The sequence below is a fragment of the Ambystoma mexicanum genome, chromosome 11 (genome assembly GCF_040938575.1).
Source record: "Ambystoma mexicanum isolate Mex_15411 chromosome 11, UKY_AmexF1_1, whole genome shotgun sequence".
NCBI classification, from domain to species: domain Eukaryota; kingdom Metazoa; phylum Chordata; class Amphibia; order Caudata; family Ambystomatidae; genus Ambystoma; species Ambystoma mexicanum.
Window position 1 is genome coordinate 41,085,977 of NC_090934.1, and position 22,460 is coordinate 41,108,436.

At 46.1% G+C, this 22,460-nt stretch overlaps 1 protein-coding gene across 2 annotated transcripts in view; it reads left to right on the forward strand.

Annotated features, from left to right (window-relative positions):
• Nucleotides 1–22,460, forward strand: part of SPOCD1 (SPOC domain containing 1) — a 948,037-nt gene that overhangs the window by 170,711 nt on the left and 754,866 nt on the right. For both annotated transcript variants that reach the window (XM_069622501.1, XM_069622502.1), the window contains exon 5: nt 14,621–14,768. In XM_069622501.1, coding sequence (XP_069478602.1) covers nt 14,621–14,768 — 148 coding nt within the window. The remainder of the gene's footprint in view (nt 1–14,620; nt 14,769–22,460) is intronic.

The window sequence follows — 22,460 nt, forward strand, 5'->3', positions numbered from 1 at the left end:
CTACCAAGATCTTCACGGCAGAGACTCCAAAATTTTAAAAAGCCACCTACATTGCACAATGCCCTCAGAAGGAAAGGTCCATTTCTCCAGCATGGGGTCTGGCATGGATTCACATGCTCATGAATATTCCCTGTCGTCAGGCGGGAATCCTTGGGAAAAGAAAAAAACAGTTTCACTTTCGTTTATAAACTGTCTTTCGAATGCATTGTGTCCTCCCACATATTCCTCATCTTAGATATATTCGTATCATCGGCTTTGCTGCTTCGGGAAAAAGAATTCCACACCAGGGAGGGCTAAGCTCGATGCCGTGGCGCTGATGTCCCTTGATGGCTGCCGTAGAGTGTCAACGTCATCCGCAGTATAAATGGCTCGAGCTGCGCCCGTTGTCTTCAGTTGAGTTTTTCCGAAAGCTTTCGCTTTGTGTGTATGAAAACGGTGCTTCAGTCTTTCGAGATGTCATCCTCATCTAATCCTTCTACCCCTAAAACTGGCTTCAAAAAGTGCAGGAAATGCGGGAAGAAAATGTCTATTACTGAACCCCATCGAGTTTGCCTCTTGTGCCTGGGTCCAGACCATCGAGTTGGCGACTGCGGTTCCTGTCAAGCTATGACAGGTAAAGCTCTTAAGGAACGACGAGGTGAATTGGCGGTGGTGGAGGAATTTTCGAAGGCCTCTTCGAAGAAAAATAAAGGCTCTGCAGAGTCTAGGGAAGAGCCCCGACGTAAGTCGAAGAAATCTAGGTCGAGGAGTCAGTCAAGAAAATATTCGTCTTCATTGAAGAAGACGAAGAAAAGGCGTCACCGATCTCCCTCCTTCTTATGACTTGTCCATCAAAACATGATTCCTGTAGAAAATGGGAGGGTTTTAGAGCCTCAATGATGCGAATCTTCGAGAATGCGGCCGACCCCATCGAAGAAATCACGCGAAGACCATGCCCCAGCTCATACTAAGGATGACAGAGGAAGGTCAGAGACTAGATGCTCTAAATCCGGTGAGAAATCTTTGAGGGTGTCGTCTAGAGAAAACTCTCCGATACCTCATAAGAAGAGCAAGACAGGCCTATCGGTGCATAAACCAAAGGCGACATCAGGCAAAATGGCATCAGGTTCCAAACCGTCATCAAAACCTGTGTCGATGGTTTCCTCGACACCTCTGTCGAATACTTACTCGACACCAGTGTTGAATTTCCGTCGACACCTTCCTCGACAAAGCCTCTATCAAAGGTACCTTCGACATTATCGAAACCAGCGTTGACAACATCGACGCCATCAACGTCTTTGTCGAGGGCAACATTGATTCCGGCACCAGTATCGACGCCTTTAGCAAAACCAAGGTCGATGCCCTCACAAACCACAGGTACATTTTTCACCCTGTGCCAAGAAAATACTTTTTCAAGTTTATGGCCTCTATTTATGAGGAGGAACAATCCTTGGATGAGGACATTTCCCTTTTGGGGGTAAGATATGGTACAAAAAATGTTCCTGAGGAACTGATTGACAGCTAGTGGTATAGACACGTCACCTGAATTGGAATTCGACAAACCTGACCCAGCTGATCATGCAGACTCAGCATATAGAAATATTATGAATAGGGTGGTGGAGTTCATGGGGTGGAATAGGAATTCACTCGGCTACGAACAACATGACATGACAGACATTTCAGTCAAGGTCCTCAAAGGGATCCTGTTCGTCCTTTTCACACAGCCTTTCAGGGAAACCCCAGAATCTGGACTAGCGGTAAACAAACTTTTTGCTAGGAAATATAGACCTTCATCCTCTGACCCTGACTATTTAACTAAGCACCCTATGCCTGAAAGATTAGTAGTCCAGGCAGCTACTTCCACTAGACAATCTGCATAACCCTCAATTACCCCAGATAGGGACGATAAGAGAATTGATGCCTGGTCTTGCATGATGTTTTCTTCGAACAGCATGGCTTTAAAGTTAACAAATGTGACTTGGACCCTTGCAAGATTCACATACACCCTGTGGGATTGTATTAGTGCGGCGGCTGAACACATTCTTGAGGGCAAGGAACGAGACGGCTTCCTTGCGATTGTAAAAGATGGGAAGGAGGCTATGGGGGAATGCCTCCAGTCAGTTCTGGACACTGCTGGCAGCATCAGCAGGTCCATGGCATCTAGCACAGTGCTACGCAGGTTTGTGTGGCTGAGGATGTGCAGGCCAGACTTCTCAATATGCCATTTGACGGCTTGAGGTTGTTGGCAGCAAGGCGGATGAAAGTTTGGAGAAGCTGCAGACCTCTAAGGCGGCGGATAAGTCACTTGGCGCCTCCATACATCAACCTCAGCAACACTCCTACTCAGGCTCATCTTCCTGGAGGCTTCTTAATTTTCGATTTTATTCCTCATTTGGAAGAGGAAGAGGACAGGCTAGTCAAAGAGCACAAAGAAAATGTCATCGGGGTGGATGAGGAAAAGGTGCTAGATAAGCCCAGCAGCGGCATCTGTCCCCTCAGCCGCTGCTGCAGCCACTGCAAAGCCACTCTGAGGCCTTGACCCATGGTGGGAGGCAGGATGTCTCAGCATCTGAACGAATGGCGGGGCATTACTTCAGATGCTTGGGCATTGGAAACAGTGGCTCAAGGTTACTGCCTTCCTTTTCAGAAAAGGGCTCAGGACCATCCACCGGATACAACTCTGTCAAAATTCCAGATCCGCACCTGTTGCAGGACACTTTAACCCTGCTAGAGAAAGGGGCAATAGAACATGTACCTGTAGCGGAGAGGAACAAGGGTTGGTATTCCCCATACTTCCTCATCCCAAAGAAGGATGGAGGAAGAAACTTGAACAAGTTCCTCAGGAAGGACAAGTTCAAGATGGTAACCCTTTCTCAGATCCTTTAGGCTCTCCAACCCCACGACTGGTTGGTATCATTGGACCTTCAGGATGCTTACTTTCATGTGCCAATCCATCTAACGCACAGGAAGTACCTGAGGTTCGTGATTGGCAGTCCTCACTATCAGTTTCAAGTCTGCCATTCGGGTTGACCTCCGCACCAGGGTTTTCCCCAAGTTGATGGCGGTAGTGACAGCGAGTCTCAGGAGAGGGGGGATTCACGTCTACCCATACCTGGGCGATTGATTAGTCAGGGTACGTTCACCCGAACAGGCCCAGGGACATCTGAGCATGACCTGCCATTTCTTACACAGACTGGACTTCTCCTGCAATTACAAGAAGTCAAATATGATACCATTCCAAAGACTCCAATTCATTGGAGCAGTCCTGGATACTTCCTCAGGGAAAGTCTCGCCTCCCGAGGTGAGAGCTTATCACATTCTGCAGATAGTAACAAAGTTCCATAATGACCAGCATCTGCCAGCCTTCGATTTTCTGAGGTTGTTCGGCCTCATGGCATCCTGCATTTTTCTGGTGCCAGAGGCCAAAATGAGAATGAGATCCCTTCAATGGGCACTCTGGACTCAATGGTGCCAGTTTTTGTGGAATATGTCAGATCTTTTGCAAGTTCCGGCCAGGGTGGTTCACGATCTTCTATGGTCGGCTTGCAAGGACAATACTCTCAAGGAAGAATCTTTTTGGCAACCATGGCCGGAGATAACAGTAGTGACGGACGCCCCACTCACTGGGTGGGGAGCTCACACCTACGATCTGACAATCAGCGGTTGTTGGTCTCCATCGGAGCCCAAACTGCACATCAATCTTTTGGAGCTGAGGGCAATCAGACTAGCGCTGAAGGCCTTTCTGCCCTCTGTACGGGGAAAGAATGTCCTGATAATGACGGACAATACAGTGGCCATGTACTACCTCAACAAGAGAGGAGGCATGGGGTCACTACCACTGTGCAGAGAGGCAATGCAGCTCTGGTTTTGGGCAATACAAGAAGGAATCTCTCTGTCGGCAGTTCACCTAGCCTGAGAGCAGAACACGGTGGCGGATGCTCTGAGCAGGCAGAGCACAGTGTCCCACGAGTGGGATCTAGCTCAAGAAGTCCTTCAAGAGATCTTCACCCTTTGGGGAACCCCACAAGTGTATCTGTTCACGACCAGTGTCAACAGGAAGTGCGAACTGTACCGCTCAAGGGAATTTCCTACAAGAGGAGCTCCAGGGGACGCGTTCGTATTGGACTGGAATTTCCACTCCTATACGCGTTTCCTCCAGTCCCCGTGATTCCTCAAGTAATCAGGAGGTTGAGAAAGTTCAGGAAAACCATGATCCTAATTGCCCCGGATTGGGCCAGGAGGACGTGGTACCCGGACCTTCTGGATATGTCCGTCTGCCCTCCAATACGTCTTCCACTAAGAGAGGATCTCTACTCGCAAGAGGAAGGTCGGGTTCTTCATCCAGCGGCAAAGACACTCAGCCTTCAGGCATGGTTTCTGAGAGGCTGAGATATAAGGATTGGAACCTCCCGGATGACGTAATGGATATTTTGCTTTCGGCCAGAAGGCCAGCAACAAAATCCTTGTACTGGTTTCGTTGTAATAAGTTCAGTAACTGGTGCAAAGATAAGAATGTCGATCCATTCCTATATGGCACACCTATGGTACTTTCTTTCCTATTACATGTGGCCAATCGGGCCGCCAGTCTGGTACAAAATAAAGATACTTAGCTGCGCCTTCTACTTTTAAGCGCTCCTTGGAAGAGGTATCTTACTTCAAAATTCCATTGATTGTACAATTTTTAAAGGGTCTCAATAACTTGTACCCTCCAGTCCCACTTCAAGTCCCTGTTTGGGATCTAAATTTAGTATTAAAATTCCTTACATGCATTCCTTTCAAGCCTTTGCATTCTTGTCCGCTAAGGCTTCTCACTTTGAAGACAATCCTACTAGTGGCTATTACTTCAGCCCGCAGGGTGAGTGAGTTACAGAATCTCTCTTGTAAGCCTCCTCACACCATCTTCCATAAAGACAAAGTTATACTTAAAGTCAAAACTTCATTTGTACCAAAAATGACTTTCACTTGTCTCAAAAGATCACATTGCCTTCTTTCTATCCTCCCCCTCATGCAAATAAGGAGGAAGAAAGGCTCCAAAGGCTGGACCCAAAAGGGGCTTTCAGCTTGTATATTTCTAGACTGGCAACATTTCGGCAAAGTGACCGACTTTTCAATGGATACACCGGCCACAAATTGGACCTGGCAGTAACAAAACAGACCTTATCCAGATGGATAATTCTAGCAATTGGAGAGTGTTACAAGCTGGCAGGTAAAGAACCTCCAGATGAGCTAAGGGCTCATTCTACTAGGCACATGGCGACTTCGACGGCTCTTCAGAGGGATATCACCATGCAGGATATTTGGGCAGCGGCCACCAGGTCGTCAGTGCACACTTCTGTGAAACACTATTGTTTAAATTCCACCTCTTCCCAAGGAGGTCTTTTTGCTAAGGCCGTTCTACATACGGTCCATGAGTAGAATTGTTTAGTACTCCCTCCTCCAAATTTTCACTGCTTCGGGAGTCTATCTAAGATGAGGAATACGTGGTAGTACACAATTCATTCGAAGAACAAGTTACTTACCAACTGTAACGTTCTTTCGATTGGATGTTCCTCCCACGTATTCCTCATCAACCCACCCAACCTACCCCGCCGTACAGTTTGTGTCTTTTACACTCAATGTTCTTTGAGAGCTTACGGTCTAATGGTATGCCTTATCAACTCATCAGTTGAGAATATCGGAAAAACAGAACTGAAGCCAATGGGCGCGGCTCGAGCCATTTATACTACGGATGACGTCGACACTCTACGGCAGACCTCGAGGGACTTCAACGCCATGACATCGAGCACAGCGCCCTCTGGTGTGGAATTTTTTTCCCGAAGCAGCAAAGCTGATGATTCGAATATCTAAGATGAGGAATACATGGGAGGAGCAGCCAATCGAAAGAACGTTACATTTGGTAAGTAACTTGTTCTTCTTACCACTGCCCCCAAATAAATCCCCGGGAGAATTTCAGATGGTGATGGCCTACAAATGCATCAACACTCAGTTATACAGAACTACAGGTAAGAATGATTTCTTTACTGTAACTCGCTCATTTGTTCTATCCCAAGAGTGAGCATTTGATTCCAAACAAGAAAAGAGCCGCCTACTTGTAACTTGTTGATACACTAGTAGATTCCATCTTGCCTTTAATAAGTGACAAGTCATAAAACAAGCAGGGTTGCATAGTAATTTGCTATGCAATTCTGTAGGTTTGCTAATTAAATTGACACTTGTGTATCAACGATCGTTATTTAAGTTAGCCTGTTCAATGAAAACACAGCTCACCCTGCATTCCTCTCTTGCTCTCAGTGCTGTCTCCACCCTCTTTTCTCTGGTCACTGCAAGTTCAAAGGGGCTAATGGAGAGAGAGGGCAGCAGTAATCATTTCCTCCAGTAGTAATTGGGATGATACTTTTATTAAGCTAATTATATCCTGTCTGGTATAGACCAGTATATGTTAACTTTTCTTGTAAAAGACAGTCATGCAATTCCATTCCTTTTTTTTTTTGTTAACACTTTATTTTTGGCATTTGCAAAACAGAAAAAACAAAATCATAACCGAACATACATGGAAGTGACTGTATCTTTGCCCCCACTCCCCTTCCTCCCGCCCCCCCTCCTCCTGTTCACACCCGAGCCTGAGTCAGTAAAATTCTGCCGTTGACTACAGCAGTCGTACTGGGACGTGTGTCTTTGGGACCCTTTTGGGATTCTGGGGTCACACTTCTGGATGAGTCATTGCTTTCGGTGGACAACAAATAAGCGAAATATGGGCCCCAGATGTCGGGAGGTCGATCATGCAGGGGGAGAAGTTTGATGAAGTTCGCCTCTGTGTCCTGACAATATGATACGTCATGCAGCCATTGCTGAGCTGTCGGTATAGGTCCTTTTCCCCAGGCCATTGCTATTCTTCTATGTGCCAACAATAGCAGCAGCCCTCCCAGCTTGCGTACTGCAGGGGGGAGGTATTTAGTGAGCCCTAATAGAGTAATCTTGGGGTCTGGTTCGATGAGTGTGTCTACAATTGCTGATGTTTTTTCCAATATTGAAACCCAGAAGTGTTGTATCTTTGGGCAGGCCCATGCGAGATGGAGAAAGTCTGCTGATGGATTTCCACAACGGCCACATTGTGGAGGAGTCGCGGGATGGTAGTGATGAATTCTGGCGGGGGTATGGTATGTCTGGTGAATGAATTTCAGGTGAATTAGTTTGTATCTCGTGTTTAGTGATACCCTCTGCGTCTGTGTTCAAATATAATCCCAGTCATCATCTGGGATTGTGGCCTGGAGCACTCTTTCCCATCTCCCCCTAGATGCTGTCGGGTTTGTGGCGGTATCTGCTATGAGGAACTTATAAAGCATTGAGACCAGCTTACCTTCCCCCTGTGATTGGATAACCCCGTGGAGTAGCTGCCAGGTCTCGGGCTGGTGGGGAAACGAGGGTAGTATGGTTTGTAAGGCGCTTCTGAGGCGGAAGTAGATGAACGTATCTAGGGCAGTGGAGGCCCCGCAAGTTTTGGCCTGTTGGGGGGTAAGGAAATGCCCGTCTATGAAGCGGTCACCTATACACTTAAATTTTAGCTTGTCCACCCATGTCAAATAGACTTTTTCCGCGGACAGCGGGACCCCGGGAATTAATTTTACCGGAAGAAGGGGAGAAAACCTGGTCTGGACTTTGGATTTAAGCGCTATTTTTTTTTCATATGGTAATGGTGGTGAGCATCGGGTTTAGGGAGTGGTGTGGGGTTTGTGTTGTGCCTAAAATCACAGCTCTGAGCAGATACGGGGATGCCAAGGCCCGCTCAAGTTGGACATGGGGACGAATGGATTGAGTAGCATACAAGTGCCCCAGAAATTGGGCTTGTGCTGCCCAGTAATATCGTTCTACGTTGGGAAGAGCTACCCCTCCTTTTTTAACTGGCTGAATTAATGTTTTATAGGCTATTCTGGCTGGTTTACCCGCCCAAAGCAGTTCGAGAATCATACTCCATAGTCGTTGGAGATGTTTCTGGGGCACTAGTAGAGGGAGATTTACGAATAAATAAAGAAGTTTGGGGAGTATCACCATTTTTACCAGCGAAACCCGGCCCCATAGAGTGACTGGTAATGATTTCCACCTCTCCACTTTCACCTGCAATGATTGAAACACTTTGCTGTAGTTATCTTGGAACAGGGTTTGGTGATCCCTGGCTAAGTGGATGCCCAGGTAGCGCACATTAGAGTGTTCCCATTTGAAGCCATAGTCGTCTTGGAATTGTTGGGTCTGCGGAGTGAGTGGGAATATGACAGACTTACTGTGATTGACCTTTAATCCGGAGAAGTTGCCGTATTTTATTATATCACCTATTACTGGATTTAAGTTTGTTAACGGGTCACGAATAAAAAGGGCGATATCATCTGCGAATAGCGGGATTATTAGCCTATGGGGACCGAAGGACAGGCCTCTCTGTATATGCCGAGCTCGAAGATCTGAGGCTAGTGGCTCCATCTCCAGTGCAAAGAGCAGGGCGGGCAGTGGACACCACTGCCTAGTCTCCCTCTGGAAGTTGATTGCCCCTGATCTAGTTTTCCCTAGGATAACGTGGGAGCGGGGTTGATTATACAGCAAGGCTACTAGTTGGCGGTACCTTTTGCCCAGGCCCATTCTCTGTAGGATTTCAAAAAGTAATGGCCATTCGATGGAATCAAATGCCTTTTCGGCGTCTAAAAGGACTGCAACTGCTTGGTGTGTGGGATCCAATGCCTCCATGACCCCAAACATGCGTCTTATACCAAACGTGGTATTGCGGCCTGGCACAAATCCGGCTTGGTCAGCTAGGACCATTGCTGGCATCAGGGGGATGAGTCTGGAAGCAAGGATCTTGGCCAATATTTTATTATCTAAGTTGATCAGAGATATTGGCCTGTATGAGCCGCATTCTTCCGGCGGTTTGCCAACTTTATGTAGTAGTATCATGTTGGCTTCTTGGATGGTCGGAGGGAGTGATCCGACCTCAAGTGCCTCCTCATAAACCTGTTGTAATAGTGGGGCAAGAATGGGTGCAAACGCTTTATAGAACTCTCCTATCAACCCATCTGGGCCGGGGGCCTTGGTACTTGGTAGATCTTTAATGACCAGGACGATTTCTTCTATCCTGATTGGTGAGTTTAAGGGTTCCCTTAACGTGGCCTCCACCCAAAATAATTCTATATCTGCCAAGTAGTGGGACAGTTCCTCCTGGGAGGCGCTGAAGTTGGTCCCATATAGGTTCTGGTAGAAGCTGCGGAAGGATTCCGCTATTTCCTTTTCGGTATGCACTAGGGTGCCCTGGGGATTCCGAATCTGCTCAATTTGCGCAGGCTTACTGTCCGCCGCTATCAGCCTTGCAAGAAGGGCGCCCGGCTTCTGACCCTCCCCGTATTGGCGGACTCGAGGCCTTGTGCTAAGAATTTCAGTTCTCTGTCCGCCGCCGCTCTGAATTTGTCGAGTTCGGTCTTCAGCGATGCCAGCACCTGCGGTCCCGGCGAGTTTAATTGTAATCGTTCAAGCTCTTTCAATTAAGCCTCACTCTGTGCTAGTTCACGTCTGATGAGTTTCAGGATTCCATGTTCTCTGGTAAGACAAATCCCTCTGATGTAGCATTTCAGAGATTCCCACAGGGTCCCGGCGGATGATACTGAGCCTTGGTTGATGTCAAGGAACGATAACATTTCTGTGCGTAGTTCCTCGGCAAAAACCTGATCTTGCAGGGACCCCGGCTTGAACCTCCAGTGCCTCCTCCCCTCCGAGAGATCTGGCGGGGCGTATTCAACAGTGACGACCGAGTGGTCGGACAAGGATCTGGGCAGTATTTGGCTGTTTGACCATTGATCTGAACTGTGTGTGGACACTAGGATGTAATCCAGACGGGAGCTCGTTTGGTAGACCCAGGAGTGGAATGAAAAGTCACGTGACTCGCCATGTTGGCGTCTCCAAATGTCCACGAGATCATAGGCCTTGCAAATCTCGCAAACCTGGAGTGCCGCCCTAGAGGGCTCTGTAAAGGTTGGGTGCGATTTGTCTTTCTGAGGGTCGAGAGCGGTGTTCAAGTCTCCTGCCCATATGATTGTTGCGGATCTTGACTCTCCCAGGTGTGTCATTGCCCAATCAAAGTTATTATGACTGTCTGTATTCGATCCGTAAGATTTATAATAATAAACTCTGTGTTTTCGAGAATGCCATGAACCAGAAGTGACCGCCCTTCTTCATCACTCTGGGTTGCAATCAGTCTGAATTTCAGTGATCTGTTTATTAGGATTGCCACTCCCCTGGCGTATGAAGAGTAGGACGCAAAGTACCTGTGGCAGCCCCATTCACGTGACCATCGACTCTCCGTTCCAGGGAGGAGGTGTGTTTCCTGAAGGCGATGTCCACTTTGTGCCTCCGGAGGTATTGTGACATTTTCCTGGTTTTAGTCAGGTTATTGCCCCCTTTAATGTTCCATGTGGCAAGCTTGAATGTTGTGGATGGGAAAATTGTGTTTGTTTATTGGCCAAAATGTCAGACTTAATTTGCTGCGCAGTGACCCAGTTATTTTGTTTGAATCTTCGGGTTCCGAACTGCGGGACTGCTTCGGTGCTTTCTTTGGTGGGTGTCTCCAGGTGGCGGCGGGGAGAGGTACGACCCCCCAACAAGTACGCTTCCATAACATGAATCTTTTCCCCTCCCAATCATGGGAACCCCCAACTCGCCCATTAGCCCCCCCCCAATGTCCCCGAACATAACTTAGCTGCGCCTGGGGCGCTAGGGAACTCCCAAGGACCAGCGCATCTTAACTCTAATGCGGTTTTCCTGAATCCGGGGGATCATTTTGAACGGTGCAGGGTAGCCGGCCTCCAGGTGTGGATGTGCCTCAAGGTGGGTCGCCATTTGCTCGGTCTCTCCTTAGTGATCTTGAATTATCGAAATTTTGTTTGCACCCCAGTTTATCAAGAAACAAATTTGCCTCTTCGGGAGTGTTGAAAAATTGTGATCTGCCATCGTGTTAAACCCGCAATTTGGCAGGGTAGAGCATGGAGTACGTCAATTTGTTGTCCCGTAGTCGTCGTTTCACTCCTGTGAACGTTCTGCGCAGTGCTTGGAACGAGGGGGAGAAGTCAGGGAAAAATTGGACGTTGTCCCCGTCATACTGCAGTTTCCCTTTTTTCCCTAGCAAGGCGAAGAATAGTATCTCGGTCCTTGTAATTGAGCAGTCTCGCTATAATCAGGTGTGGGGGCCCTCCGGGAACAGGTCGGTTGGTTGGTACCCTGTGCGCACGCTCCACCACGAATAGATAGGGCAGTGCCGGGATTCCAAATAGTTCTCGGCATAGGTTTTCAACAAAGTCTTCCATTTTTCTGGCGGGTTGCTGCTCTCTTACCCCCAGGACCCTTATGTTGTTCCGGCGTGATCGCCCTTCTAGGTCCTCGTTTTTGGTCATGACAGCTTTCATTTGTGTTTCCAATGTTGTAACCTTAGTGGACATGGAGGCCATATTATCCTCTACATCAGAGATACGTTGTTCGGCAGTGTCCCCATGTTTGTCTAGCCGATGGTGTAGCTGGTCGACTTTGGTGGACAGCGAGTCCAGCTTACTGTCTATGTTGCTGATTCCCGCTTTTAACTCGAGCAAGATTTCTTTAATGTCTATGCTATGCACGGGTTCGTCATCCCTGGGCATGTTCTCCTCCGGTTGCTCTTGCTGCACATGTGCTTTAGGGGCTTTCACTATGGTTCCCGCCTCAAATGTTAGCTTTCGCTGAGACTTGTCTGATTCCCCCATCTCGTTGTTGGCGGTGTGATTGAGCCGAGTGTGTTGGGGTGATCGCTCCCCGCATGCGACGCTGTTTCAGAGCGGGCTCGAATCACGGGGCCCACTCGAGTGCTGTTGATGGCCGCCCGACTCCCTCAGACCATCACAGGAGCCCACCGGCCTTGTCGTGCTGCGTTTCGTTTGTGTTCTCCCCTCGGGCAGGCTGTGCAGCGCCGTTGGCGCGGACTTCCTTCTCTCCTTTTCACCCGCCCTTCAGGCTGCCCCGGGTGTCCTCCGGCCACATCCATTCCCAGGCCCCGCCGGGGCCGGACTCTCACCTCCGGGGGGCCGGATGGACCCCGAACCAGCTTTACACTGGTCGGCGTGGGGGGGAAGCTGGGTCGTCCCTGTATTGACTCGGCCCGCAAGGCCGCGCTGCTGCTGCCCTCTCCGCCTCCGCCGATGGGGGCCACTGGATCTGGTCTCTCCCCGCCAGTCTTCGCGCGGGCCTGAGCCCGTCAAGTCGTCTCGGGCGCTGTCCTCCGTGGCGTCAGGCTCCCACGGGTGACCCTGGGGGGGCCGCAGGACTCACCGCCGCTCACTCGAGAGAAAGCCCGGCTGCCCGCGGCGCCGTTTTTATCGGGGGCCTCTCTCTCTCTCCCATTCCGCACCGGCTGGCCGCCGAGGCGATTCCTCTTTCTTCCAGGGGGGGTGTCGGCTGACGCTTCTCGTGTTGGGATAGCTGTCCCACTGTAGAGGGGGGTCAGATGGCCCCTGGATCCGTGTTATTTTACAGGATTGCTACGATGCGCTGGCAGAGCTCACACCAGAGCGGCCATCTTGGTCGCGCTCTAGCGCCCTCTATATGCAATTCCATTCCTAAAAATGTAAGTTGGTACATCATATATACAGTTTTTCTACTGTAAAACACTGCACTGTCTCCATGTTTCACAGTAACGTTTGCGTTAGTGTATCTAAAGCTCATAGTGTGTACTATATTTAATTTTGTTGGGGCATATGCCTCACATTGACGAGTGAACAACTCTGAAAATGTACATGATCACACGGCCAAATGCTTTTGATGGCAAACCTTGTTTTGTGACCTTCTGGTTACAAACATCTGTGCAACTGCTGCTCACCCCATGAGCTGATCCCATACTCCCTGACGGTCTTACCTTATCACCCTGTTGCTTTGTACCAGCTACCCTGAAAGTGAGATGGCAGCATACTACAATATTCCACCTAGTTTGCCCAGTTCTCTGCCTGCTACACAATCCACTCTGCTTAATATCTTATTTTCTTTCCTCTTGAATAATTAACAGACACAGCTAAATAGATGTTTAGGCAAAGTAGTAATCAATAGTTCCATCCAGTCTGTACATCGACACATCTACTGCAATACCATACATTGTAGTAAGCCTCCAGAGCTCACTTTGCTCTATGATTATGATTGAATTATATATTAGCACCTGTGGCTCAGAGCTCGCCTGTTTTGCCTTTTGATCATATCTATTTTTTTAATCTCCATGCATACAGCTAACCTTTTACATTTTTACAGACACTCGTACAGGGCTTGCAAAGTCTACCTGCCCACTTGCATAGTCAAGTAGATTTTATAACGAGTGAGCACCATTTGCAGGGGATGCTTGAAACTTTTATGTAACATTTACTTTGCAGTAAATGTCAACTAAAGGCTTCACTGTGCATGGCTGGCCTCTGGGTGGTGCAGTGTGCCAAACATAAAGTAGGTTTGTAGTGACATGCACCATTTTACAGAAAGCACATTTACATTTTTTGCGATCCATTGCTATGGGTCGAGTGCATTTCTTTTAGGTCGAGTAGGTAAACTAAGTTACTCGAACTGCAGGTCTAGCAGACTTTTAAAGAATGTGCAATGCCTGACTCATCTCACTAACGTCTTACTTCCGCGGTACACAGAAGTGCTGTATTGATGCTCATTTTAGGTCTTGGGTACAAATAGCGTCTGCTGACATTAAAAATATTAGTATAACATAGCTAATCAAATAGGTTTGTTTGCTAATCAAGGTCATCTTAATTGGCAAACTCTCCCAATCAATTTTTGAAAACTAATTTATGCCTTGAGTGATGAGGTAGTTTCACCATTCTTTTTCAACTGAAGTCGTAGATGTATGATTTGTGGTGTTGTTTAATTCTTCCTAATGTTGATGCGTTTCACTGTCCTGTTTTGGCTGTTGTGAGGGCACTGGGCTTGACATCATTTGGCTATTAGAAGAGTATTCTTGGCCTTAAATCTGTCTGAATTGGATACACATTTACCTGGGGAATGTAACATTTAGTTATTTCAGTTAAACAAAGAAGGGAACCTAGGCTACCCCACCTGTTTCACACTGGCCGGTTATGGGTCCAGCACACAATTAACAGATCTCTGTTGGTTAGTCTGCACATATGAGAACACCCAAACTGACCAGACAGATGTGAACCTTTACTAAACCACACTATAAAACAGTGAAATTAAAGAACCAATGTATGAGGTTGTTTATAATGCCTTAAATGCTGAAACTATCCATGATTATTTCGGTTAAGCAAAAAGAGCTTTTGTCAATAGCAGTGTGATGCAACTTGTTTTAAATTCAAATACAAATAAATGTAATTGTTCTGCATACAGTTTGGGTGTTCTCATATGTGCAGACTAACCAACAGAGATCTGTTAATTGTGTGCTGGACCCATAACCGGCCAGTGTGAAACAGGTGGGGTAGCCTAGGTTCCCTTCTTTGTTTAACTGTAATACCCCTCATAACGTAGGCCCCCCTGATCAAAAAGAGGGACACACTACCCCCTAATTTACAATAACATTTTGTTATTTTACATCTGCAGTTTTATTTTGTATTATTATTGATGTTATTGTACACTGTTATTATTTTGTAAGGAGATAAGAATACAGAGAAGAGAAGAAAGAAAAAGAAAGCATTTTTAAAAGGGCAATTGCTTTTGAACACATCTGCGATGCCAACCCAGTCGATGGCACAGGTCCGAGATACCTGCCTTAACGTGCTGTGTGACATCATGCAGACAAGGTATGTTCACATTTTATATTATTCAGTGTGACCTTAAACTAGCAGTGCTTGTTATGGCTAGGACAATCCACCTGGTCCTGGTGTACTGCAAAGAGACATGGTAGCCATTTACCACTCACACTGGAACACATATTCAAATTCCTGGTTCACAAATCTACCCAGGGCAAGGCACCACTGTATCTATCCTCCACTATCCCACTCTACAAGCCTTCTCGTAATCTCCGCTCTGCCTCCTCGACTACCCGTGTGGCTCCTAGCGCTCCGTGTGCTTCCTCTCACTTCTGCTCTTTCTCTCTTCTTGCTCTACTTGCACGGAATTCTCTTCCCCCGTACATCCGAGAAAAAATCCACACAGAATTTTTCAAAACCAAACTAAAAGCCTACCTCCTCGCCTCTGAGTTACCCTCAGAACCTACCTCTCATCTGTCTTCAAGCTTAAAAATGTTCCTCACCTCTAACATGCCTCTGTTTCACTTCTTCTGCCTCCATTATAACACTTCACTCATCATGGTCACGTCCCGAGCACAGCTGGCCATACCGTCTACTTGCACTTAAAAATGTCCAATTTTGTCTATGTATGTCCACTTATGTATTGTCCCCGGTGACTGTTCCAGTTACTCCCCTCCACAACCTGGTCAGAGGGGCCCTCAAGCTCACTCCGTTGTAAGAAGCTCACAGCTCCCTGTCAAATCTGATTTTGTATCTATTGTACGTTCTTTTGTGATCAAAAGAGCATTGTTCTTCCTGTATATAAATAAAGCATTCAAATTTAAGGTGGTACTTAGAATGACTTTTAAATTCGACTAGTAAAGAACCAAGATAAAATGGGGTTTGTTTAGAAGCTTGAGAGGGTAAGAGATAAAGGTCATTATAACTTTGCTGGTGCAGTAATAAGGTACTGGTAATTCTGTTTACCAGCACTTTACCGCACCGGCAAAGTACAAGTTTGCCGGTGGGGCACCTGAGTTACCTGCAGCTAGGAATTGGAGGTAACTTCCCAGCATTACCAGCACTGGTATTACCGGTGCCAATAATACCAGCAAACCCCCCCATGGAGTCTTAATAGCACTCCATGGAATAGGGATTTACAGCCGTTGCCGGCACTCGTAATCAGGCAGTAATACCACCGGACCGAGTGCCTGTAATGGTAATACAGTTTGGTGGTATCTGGGTGGATTTACCGACCAGATACCACCAAACACGTAATGATATGATATGATTGGTTATTTACTACACGCTTAATACCCAGAGGTTTCTAAGCGCAGACCCGGGGATCGAACCTGTGTTTCTTCCAAGATGAGCATGTTGCCCCTGAGCTATCCTCCTGAGACGTGCAGAGAGTGTTTTCGAGTGACAGAAGGAGAGAGAGACAGAGAGAGAGAAAGAAGGAGATAGAGAGGGAGAGAGCGAGAGAAAGGCAGAGAGAGAGAAAGAAGGAGAGAGGGAGAGAGTTAGTGAAACTCAAACCAACGTGTCAGTCCATATTCTTTTTTAAATTGTAATACAGTTTATAATAATCTTTTACACACTCACAAATATAAAATAACACTATATATACACATTACTCATTCAATACAATATATCCACACAATTGATTATTCAGTCCATATAAATGCTAAAATTGTTTATTTGAAACCTCCAGATTTATGAATATTTTCCTCCAGAATGGCATGGATACCCATGAGACTCTGAACCAAAGTAATTATTAGGTTGATCTAATGACCACTGAGAAGTCTATGCCACAAATCCTCTCGGGACAGGGAATCATTCAATGAGTACATTTCCCAAGAAATGTGCTTCTTAGATTAAAGGTTTCTCTACAGTGTTGCACCAGGTTCTTTAGTGTTTCCTGTGAAGAGTCATCTCTGCAGAGTCTGCAGCGCCGTTCATTGCTCACAATGTTTCTAATTGGTCCGCAAATCTCAAGATTAAATCAAAAATGCATAAGAATGCTACGATAAATTGGACTGGGACGTTTGCAGAGATATTTGAGCAACGCATTGACTTGATAGTGTATTCTTCCATACTCTTTCAAAAGTTTGTATTTAAGAATAACCTCCTGGCCCTACTCCATTCCAGTTTTCAACTTTTCTTTTCAAACTGACTGAATTAATAATAAGTTGATCTTTCTGGTGAGACCAGTAAGACTGAATTTGCTAGAGCTGGAATTTGGTATGCCAGATCCTTCAGAACATGTAGGTGCTCCCTATAGACAACTAAAGTAATTGAATTTCTGGGATAGAGCAGGGCATCCCCTCCATTTGAGCAAGATGAGATGACTGGCATCTTCGATCAGGGGCCACAAAACGACCTTGTGTTGCTATTTCACATTGCCCTGCAAAAGAGGTTTTATGGCAAATTGGGAGGCGCTGGAAACAAGTCTGGCTGTCAGCATACATCTTACCAAAAAATAGAGGCCTTCCAGTAGTGATCCTGAATACTTATCCAGACACCCGACACTGGAAAGCTTGGGGGTCCAGACGACAAAGTCCGGTCAAAGCAAGCAGCATACCCCACTACACACCTCCAGATAGAGACGATAAGCGTTTCGATGTAATGGCAAAAAAAGTGTTCTCAGCCAGAAGTATGGTGTTAAAATCAGTCAATGCCACTTGCGCACTTGCAAAGTTATCTTTTACCTTGTGAGACTGTATTTCCATGGTGGCTGAACACATTCCAGAGGGAGAAGAGACAGATGACTTCCTGAGCATTGTGATCGATGGAAAGGAGGCAATGTGTGAATCTCTTCAGTTAGGTTTGGACTCTGCAGATAGCATTAGCAGAGCCATGGCAGCGAGCATGGAAAAACACAGGTTTGCGTGGTTGAGAAAGTCGGGATTTGCACCGGTCGTGTAGTCCAGACATCTCAACATGCCCTTTAACGGCATTCAGCTGTTTGGCAGCAAGGCTGAAGAAGCTGCAGACCTCGAAGGCGACAGCCAAATCACTTGGCGCTGCCATCAGACAGTCAGCGGGCGTTGGTCTCATTTGGAGTCAAAACTACACATCAGCTTTTTGGAGCTGAGGTCGATCAGACTAGCGCAGAAGGCCTTTCCACCCTCTGTACGAGGAAAGAATGTCCTGATAATTACCGACAACACAGTGGCCATGTACTACCTCAACAAGCGAGGAGGTTGTTATATATAGTCTTGTACATTGTCACTGGCCTGGAGTGATTGCCAATAGAATGTGATGTATGATGCAGCCAGGACAATGTTGAGTGCATCAGTATATGAATGTTCTGAGTGAGTCAGTTGGGGGCCTGAGCTGGAGTGAGTGGATGGCCGGTGGGTCTTCTCCTTCATGTGTACTGTACTACCTATCCCTGTCCTTGTCCTGTCATCCAGACTACTGTATATACCTGAGAGTAACTGGAACTGTATATACTGTACCAATAAAGTATACCTGGACCAACATCAGTCTCCACAGCTGGTCTGTGTGTCCCGTGTGACTAATAAGAGACTTTATTACATTGGCGACGAGAGTGAAAGAACCCTGGACGATGAAGAATATGGAAATGTAAAGGACAGACCAGCAGAGAGGAGCTGCAGCAACATAAAATGTACAGTAAGGAGAGCTGTGGGGGGGGGGGGAACAGCGTCTAGAGAGACCCACCATTCCCCTGTGACACTCATAACTCCATCCTGCCCAGCAAACATCAATATAACAATGGATTCCCTGGGAGGGAGGCCCCCAATCAAACAATTATGCCCAGGAATCCTAGAATGCTGCATCTGAGAAAATGACGTCCCACACACACGGGGAAATAGAGTGTTTATTTATAATAGATGACTCCAGCACAATATTGTGTACTTTCAAAAATAAAGGAGTTCATCATCAGAATAATTGCAAGAAATGTTATCCCACAAAGATTTAGTAAGTGGTGCCAACGCTCTATGCCTCTGTCCAATAACATATTGTGCTTTCAACCAATCATGCGCATTGACTTTCTTCTGGCGCCAGTAAGAAAGAAAAATTTAAAAATAAAAAGGGTGACTTGTCTTATGCGAAGACACGGCTGCGTCTGTAAATGGAATAGCACCAGTTTTAATGTTGAAATAATAACCATTGGCTATCCAGTACCTGCAGTAACACAGCAGATGACGCCGCAGCTTTGTGTTTTCCACCAATAATAAGGTAAATATACACTGAAAGTGCGACGTGCTGTCATAAAGGAACGATCCCAAACGTCCCGATACTCCTTGGATAAATTAGGACATTATTACAGTGATAGATATACTTGTTTTTAAAAAATGCTACATGAAATGACGGTTGGCATCTGAGGCCCAGCATGGTCTGTCCCCTTCCAGCCCTTCGTGTTAATGATGACGTCACAATCCTGATGGGGGGTATTGGCTATGACTTGCTCATGAACAAGTGTGGCAGCAATGTTCGGTGTTCCGTGCCCATGACGAGGACGTGTTCAGCAAAGGAACCCTCCTACGCGCACGTAGCGTCCCTCACAAGCGTAACTATCATGGGCTGCAACTTGTGAACGTGCACTAGCTGTGCATTCAATGAACTTTCCAGCGCAAACGGAGCATCTTTAAAGGCTGGGTCTGTTTAAGTGTGCTACTGCGTATCATCAGCAAAGGAAACAAAGTGAATCGGATGAAAGATCTCCATTAGGGTCTTCAAAGGAGGTGAAATGACTGCGTTCCGAGCACCCAAGATGTAGACATTTTCAGTGAATTGAAGCTGGTTCATATGATTGATACCCCATCTGGTGACTATGTTTCTAATGGAGGCATCGTGTTTAATAAAGTGCTACTGATTTATAGAAACAAGAGAAAAGTAACGGAACTCACACTATAACATTACAAAAGCATGTTTTAAAATTGCAGAATTTAGGATACTGAATATTAATAATTTTTCTTTTTGAAAAGCATAGTTTTAAAAAAAAAATGGCTGGGCTGATGATACTAATGGAAAAATATGTTGCAGAAAATTACGTGCTAATGTTGCTCAGGGGTTTTGAATATATATGGTTAACTTGTTCATTCATAAGTGATATGTAGGAACGTGTGGTTTGGCCAACCAACATGTGTCCTTTTAGTTTGAGGTTTCTTATTGATTTTCATGAGCTTTGTAAGTAGATCTACAAATCCACCCCACGTCTTGAGTTTACAATGGTGGTCATAATGCAGCATATGGGTATTCTAAATGGAAATAAATAGGATTTCTAAAGTGCAAATGATTTAGTACAAAGTGAATAATGAATATTTTTTTTTTCTCAATGACAATTTATCACCATCACTAAGAAATGTTTACGTGATTGAAAAACTTATGCTATGGTTATGGTGTTAAGGGTTATGATTTACCCTATGGAAAGAGGTGAACAACACATCAGATACCCTGCAATTGACGTTGGGACATTGTCTTGCTCAGTTTGTGAAATGTTGTGGCCCACTCTTATGTGTCTCAGTCCGACCATGACGCACGTTTTGCAGTCCATGGTCGCGTTGCAGGGTATTCCTGTTAATGTGCATTGATTAACTAGTCTTGGAGACTAGAGCCATAAAGGAAAAATGTGGCGGTATGTATACTCTTGTTTGGGGTACATATGTGTATGCTCTGATGTGAGGTACTGTGTTTGGGCAACTGACTGAATAAGGGTTGCGCCAAAAAAGGAGATTGTGCAACTGACTGAATAAGGGTTGCGCCAGAAAAGAGTTTGGGCAACTGACTGAATAAGGGTTGCGCCAGAAAAGAGTTTGGGCAACTGACTGAATAAGGGTTGTGCCAAAAAAAAAAATTTTTTGAAATTGCCGGCGGATGTACATAACCTGTATATAGTGCGCACTTTAGCAATAGTTAATGTTAAGCATTTTAACCTCTGTTTCTTATAGTAATAGTTTTAAGTTTAAGACTTCCGGTGCTGCCAGGAGCACCCCATCTGTTACATGTAGTTTATCTGTGTGAGATTCTGGTTGTGGTTAGATTTATGAGTGGGCGAGTGATATGTGTTTGGCTGTTTTTTTCTGCATCCTGTATGTAAGGGTGATGTTGTGTGTATGAACCTGATATGAAAGGGAGATGTCACGCGTGGGTACATCCGGTATGAAAGGGAGATGTTATGTTGTGGTTGAATCTGGTATGAAAGGGAGATGTTATATATAGTCTTGTACATTGTCACTGGCCTGGAGTGATTGCCAATAGAATGTGATGTATGATGCAGCCAGGAGAATGTTGAGTGCATCAGTATATGAATGTTCTGAGTGAGTCAGTTGGGGGCCTGAGCTGGAGTGAGTGGATGGCCGGTGGGTCTTCTCCTTCATGTGTACTGTACTACCTATCCCTGTCCTTGTCCTGTCATCCAGACTACTGTATATACCTGAGAGTAACTGGAACTGTATATACTGTACCAATAAAGTATACCTGGACCAACATCAGTCTCCACAGCTGGTCTGTGTGTCCCGCGTGACTAATAAGAGACTTTATTACAGAGGTGTAGGGTCACTACCACTGTGCAGAGAGGTATTGCAGCCCTGGTTCTGGGCAATTCAAGAAGGAATCTCCCAACACAGCAGCGGATGCTCTGAACACGCAGAGCACATCTCCCACGAGAGGGAACTAGCTCAGGAAGTCCTTCAAGAGATCTTCACCCTTTGGGGAACCCCTCAAGTAGATCTGTTTGCGACCAGTGTCAACCGGAAATGCGGACTGTGCTGCTCAAGGGAATTTCCTCTTGCGAGGAGCTCTAGGGGATGCGTTTGTAGTGGACTGGTAGTTTCCACTCCTGTATGCTTTTCCTCCAGTCCCTGCCATCCCTCACCTCATCAGGAGGTTGAGAACATTTGGGAAATCCATGATCTTAATTGCTCTGGATTGGGCCAGGAGAACGTGGTACCCGGACCTTCTGGTCATGTCATCTGCCCTCCAATGCGTCTTCCACAAAGAGAGGATCTTCTCTTGCGAGAGAAGGTGCAGGTTCTCCATCCAGAGGTCAAGAAACTCAACCTCCTTGCATGGTTTCTAAGAGGTTGAGATATAAGAATTGGGACCTCCCAGAAGACGTAATGGAGATTTTGCTTTCGGCCAGAAGGCCAGCAACGAAGTCCCAGTATTAATACCCAGGGAACAAATTCTGCAGCTGGTGCAGGGAAATGAATGTGGATTCTTTTCAGTGTGATGCACCTATGGTGTTATCTTTCTTATTACATTCAGCAAATCTGGGGCACCAGATTGGGCCCATCAAGGGCTATAGCCGGGCTTCAGTCTTTAAGCGCACGTCGAAAGAAACCTCATATTTCAAGATGCCACTGATTATTCAATTTCTAAAGAGACGAACAAATGTGTTCCATCCAGTGCCATTTCTGATCTCAATTTGGGATTTAAGTCTGGTACCAAAATTCCTTATGTGTGCTCCTTTTGAGCCGCTTCATTCCTGTCCATTGAGACTGTTGACTTTTAAGCCCATTTTATTAATCGCTTTGATATCTGCATGCAGGGTGAGCGAATTACAAGCCTTTTCAAGTAAACCAGCATTTACAACCTTTTATAAGGACAAAGTTGTCCTGAGGGTGAAACCCACTTTTCTTCACATCTCTCAAAAGATTGTTCTGCCAACATTCTACCCACCTCCACACCCTGGTATGAAGGAGCAAAGGCTAAACCGGGCACAAGTTGGGTCTGGCAGTCACAAAGCAAACATTATCCAGATGGATAATCCTATGCATCACAGAATGTTAC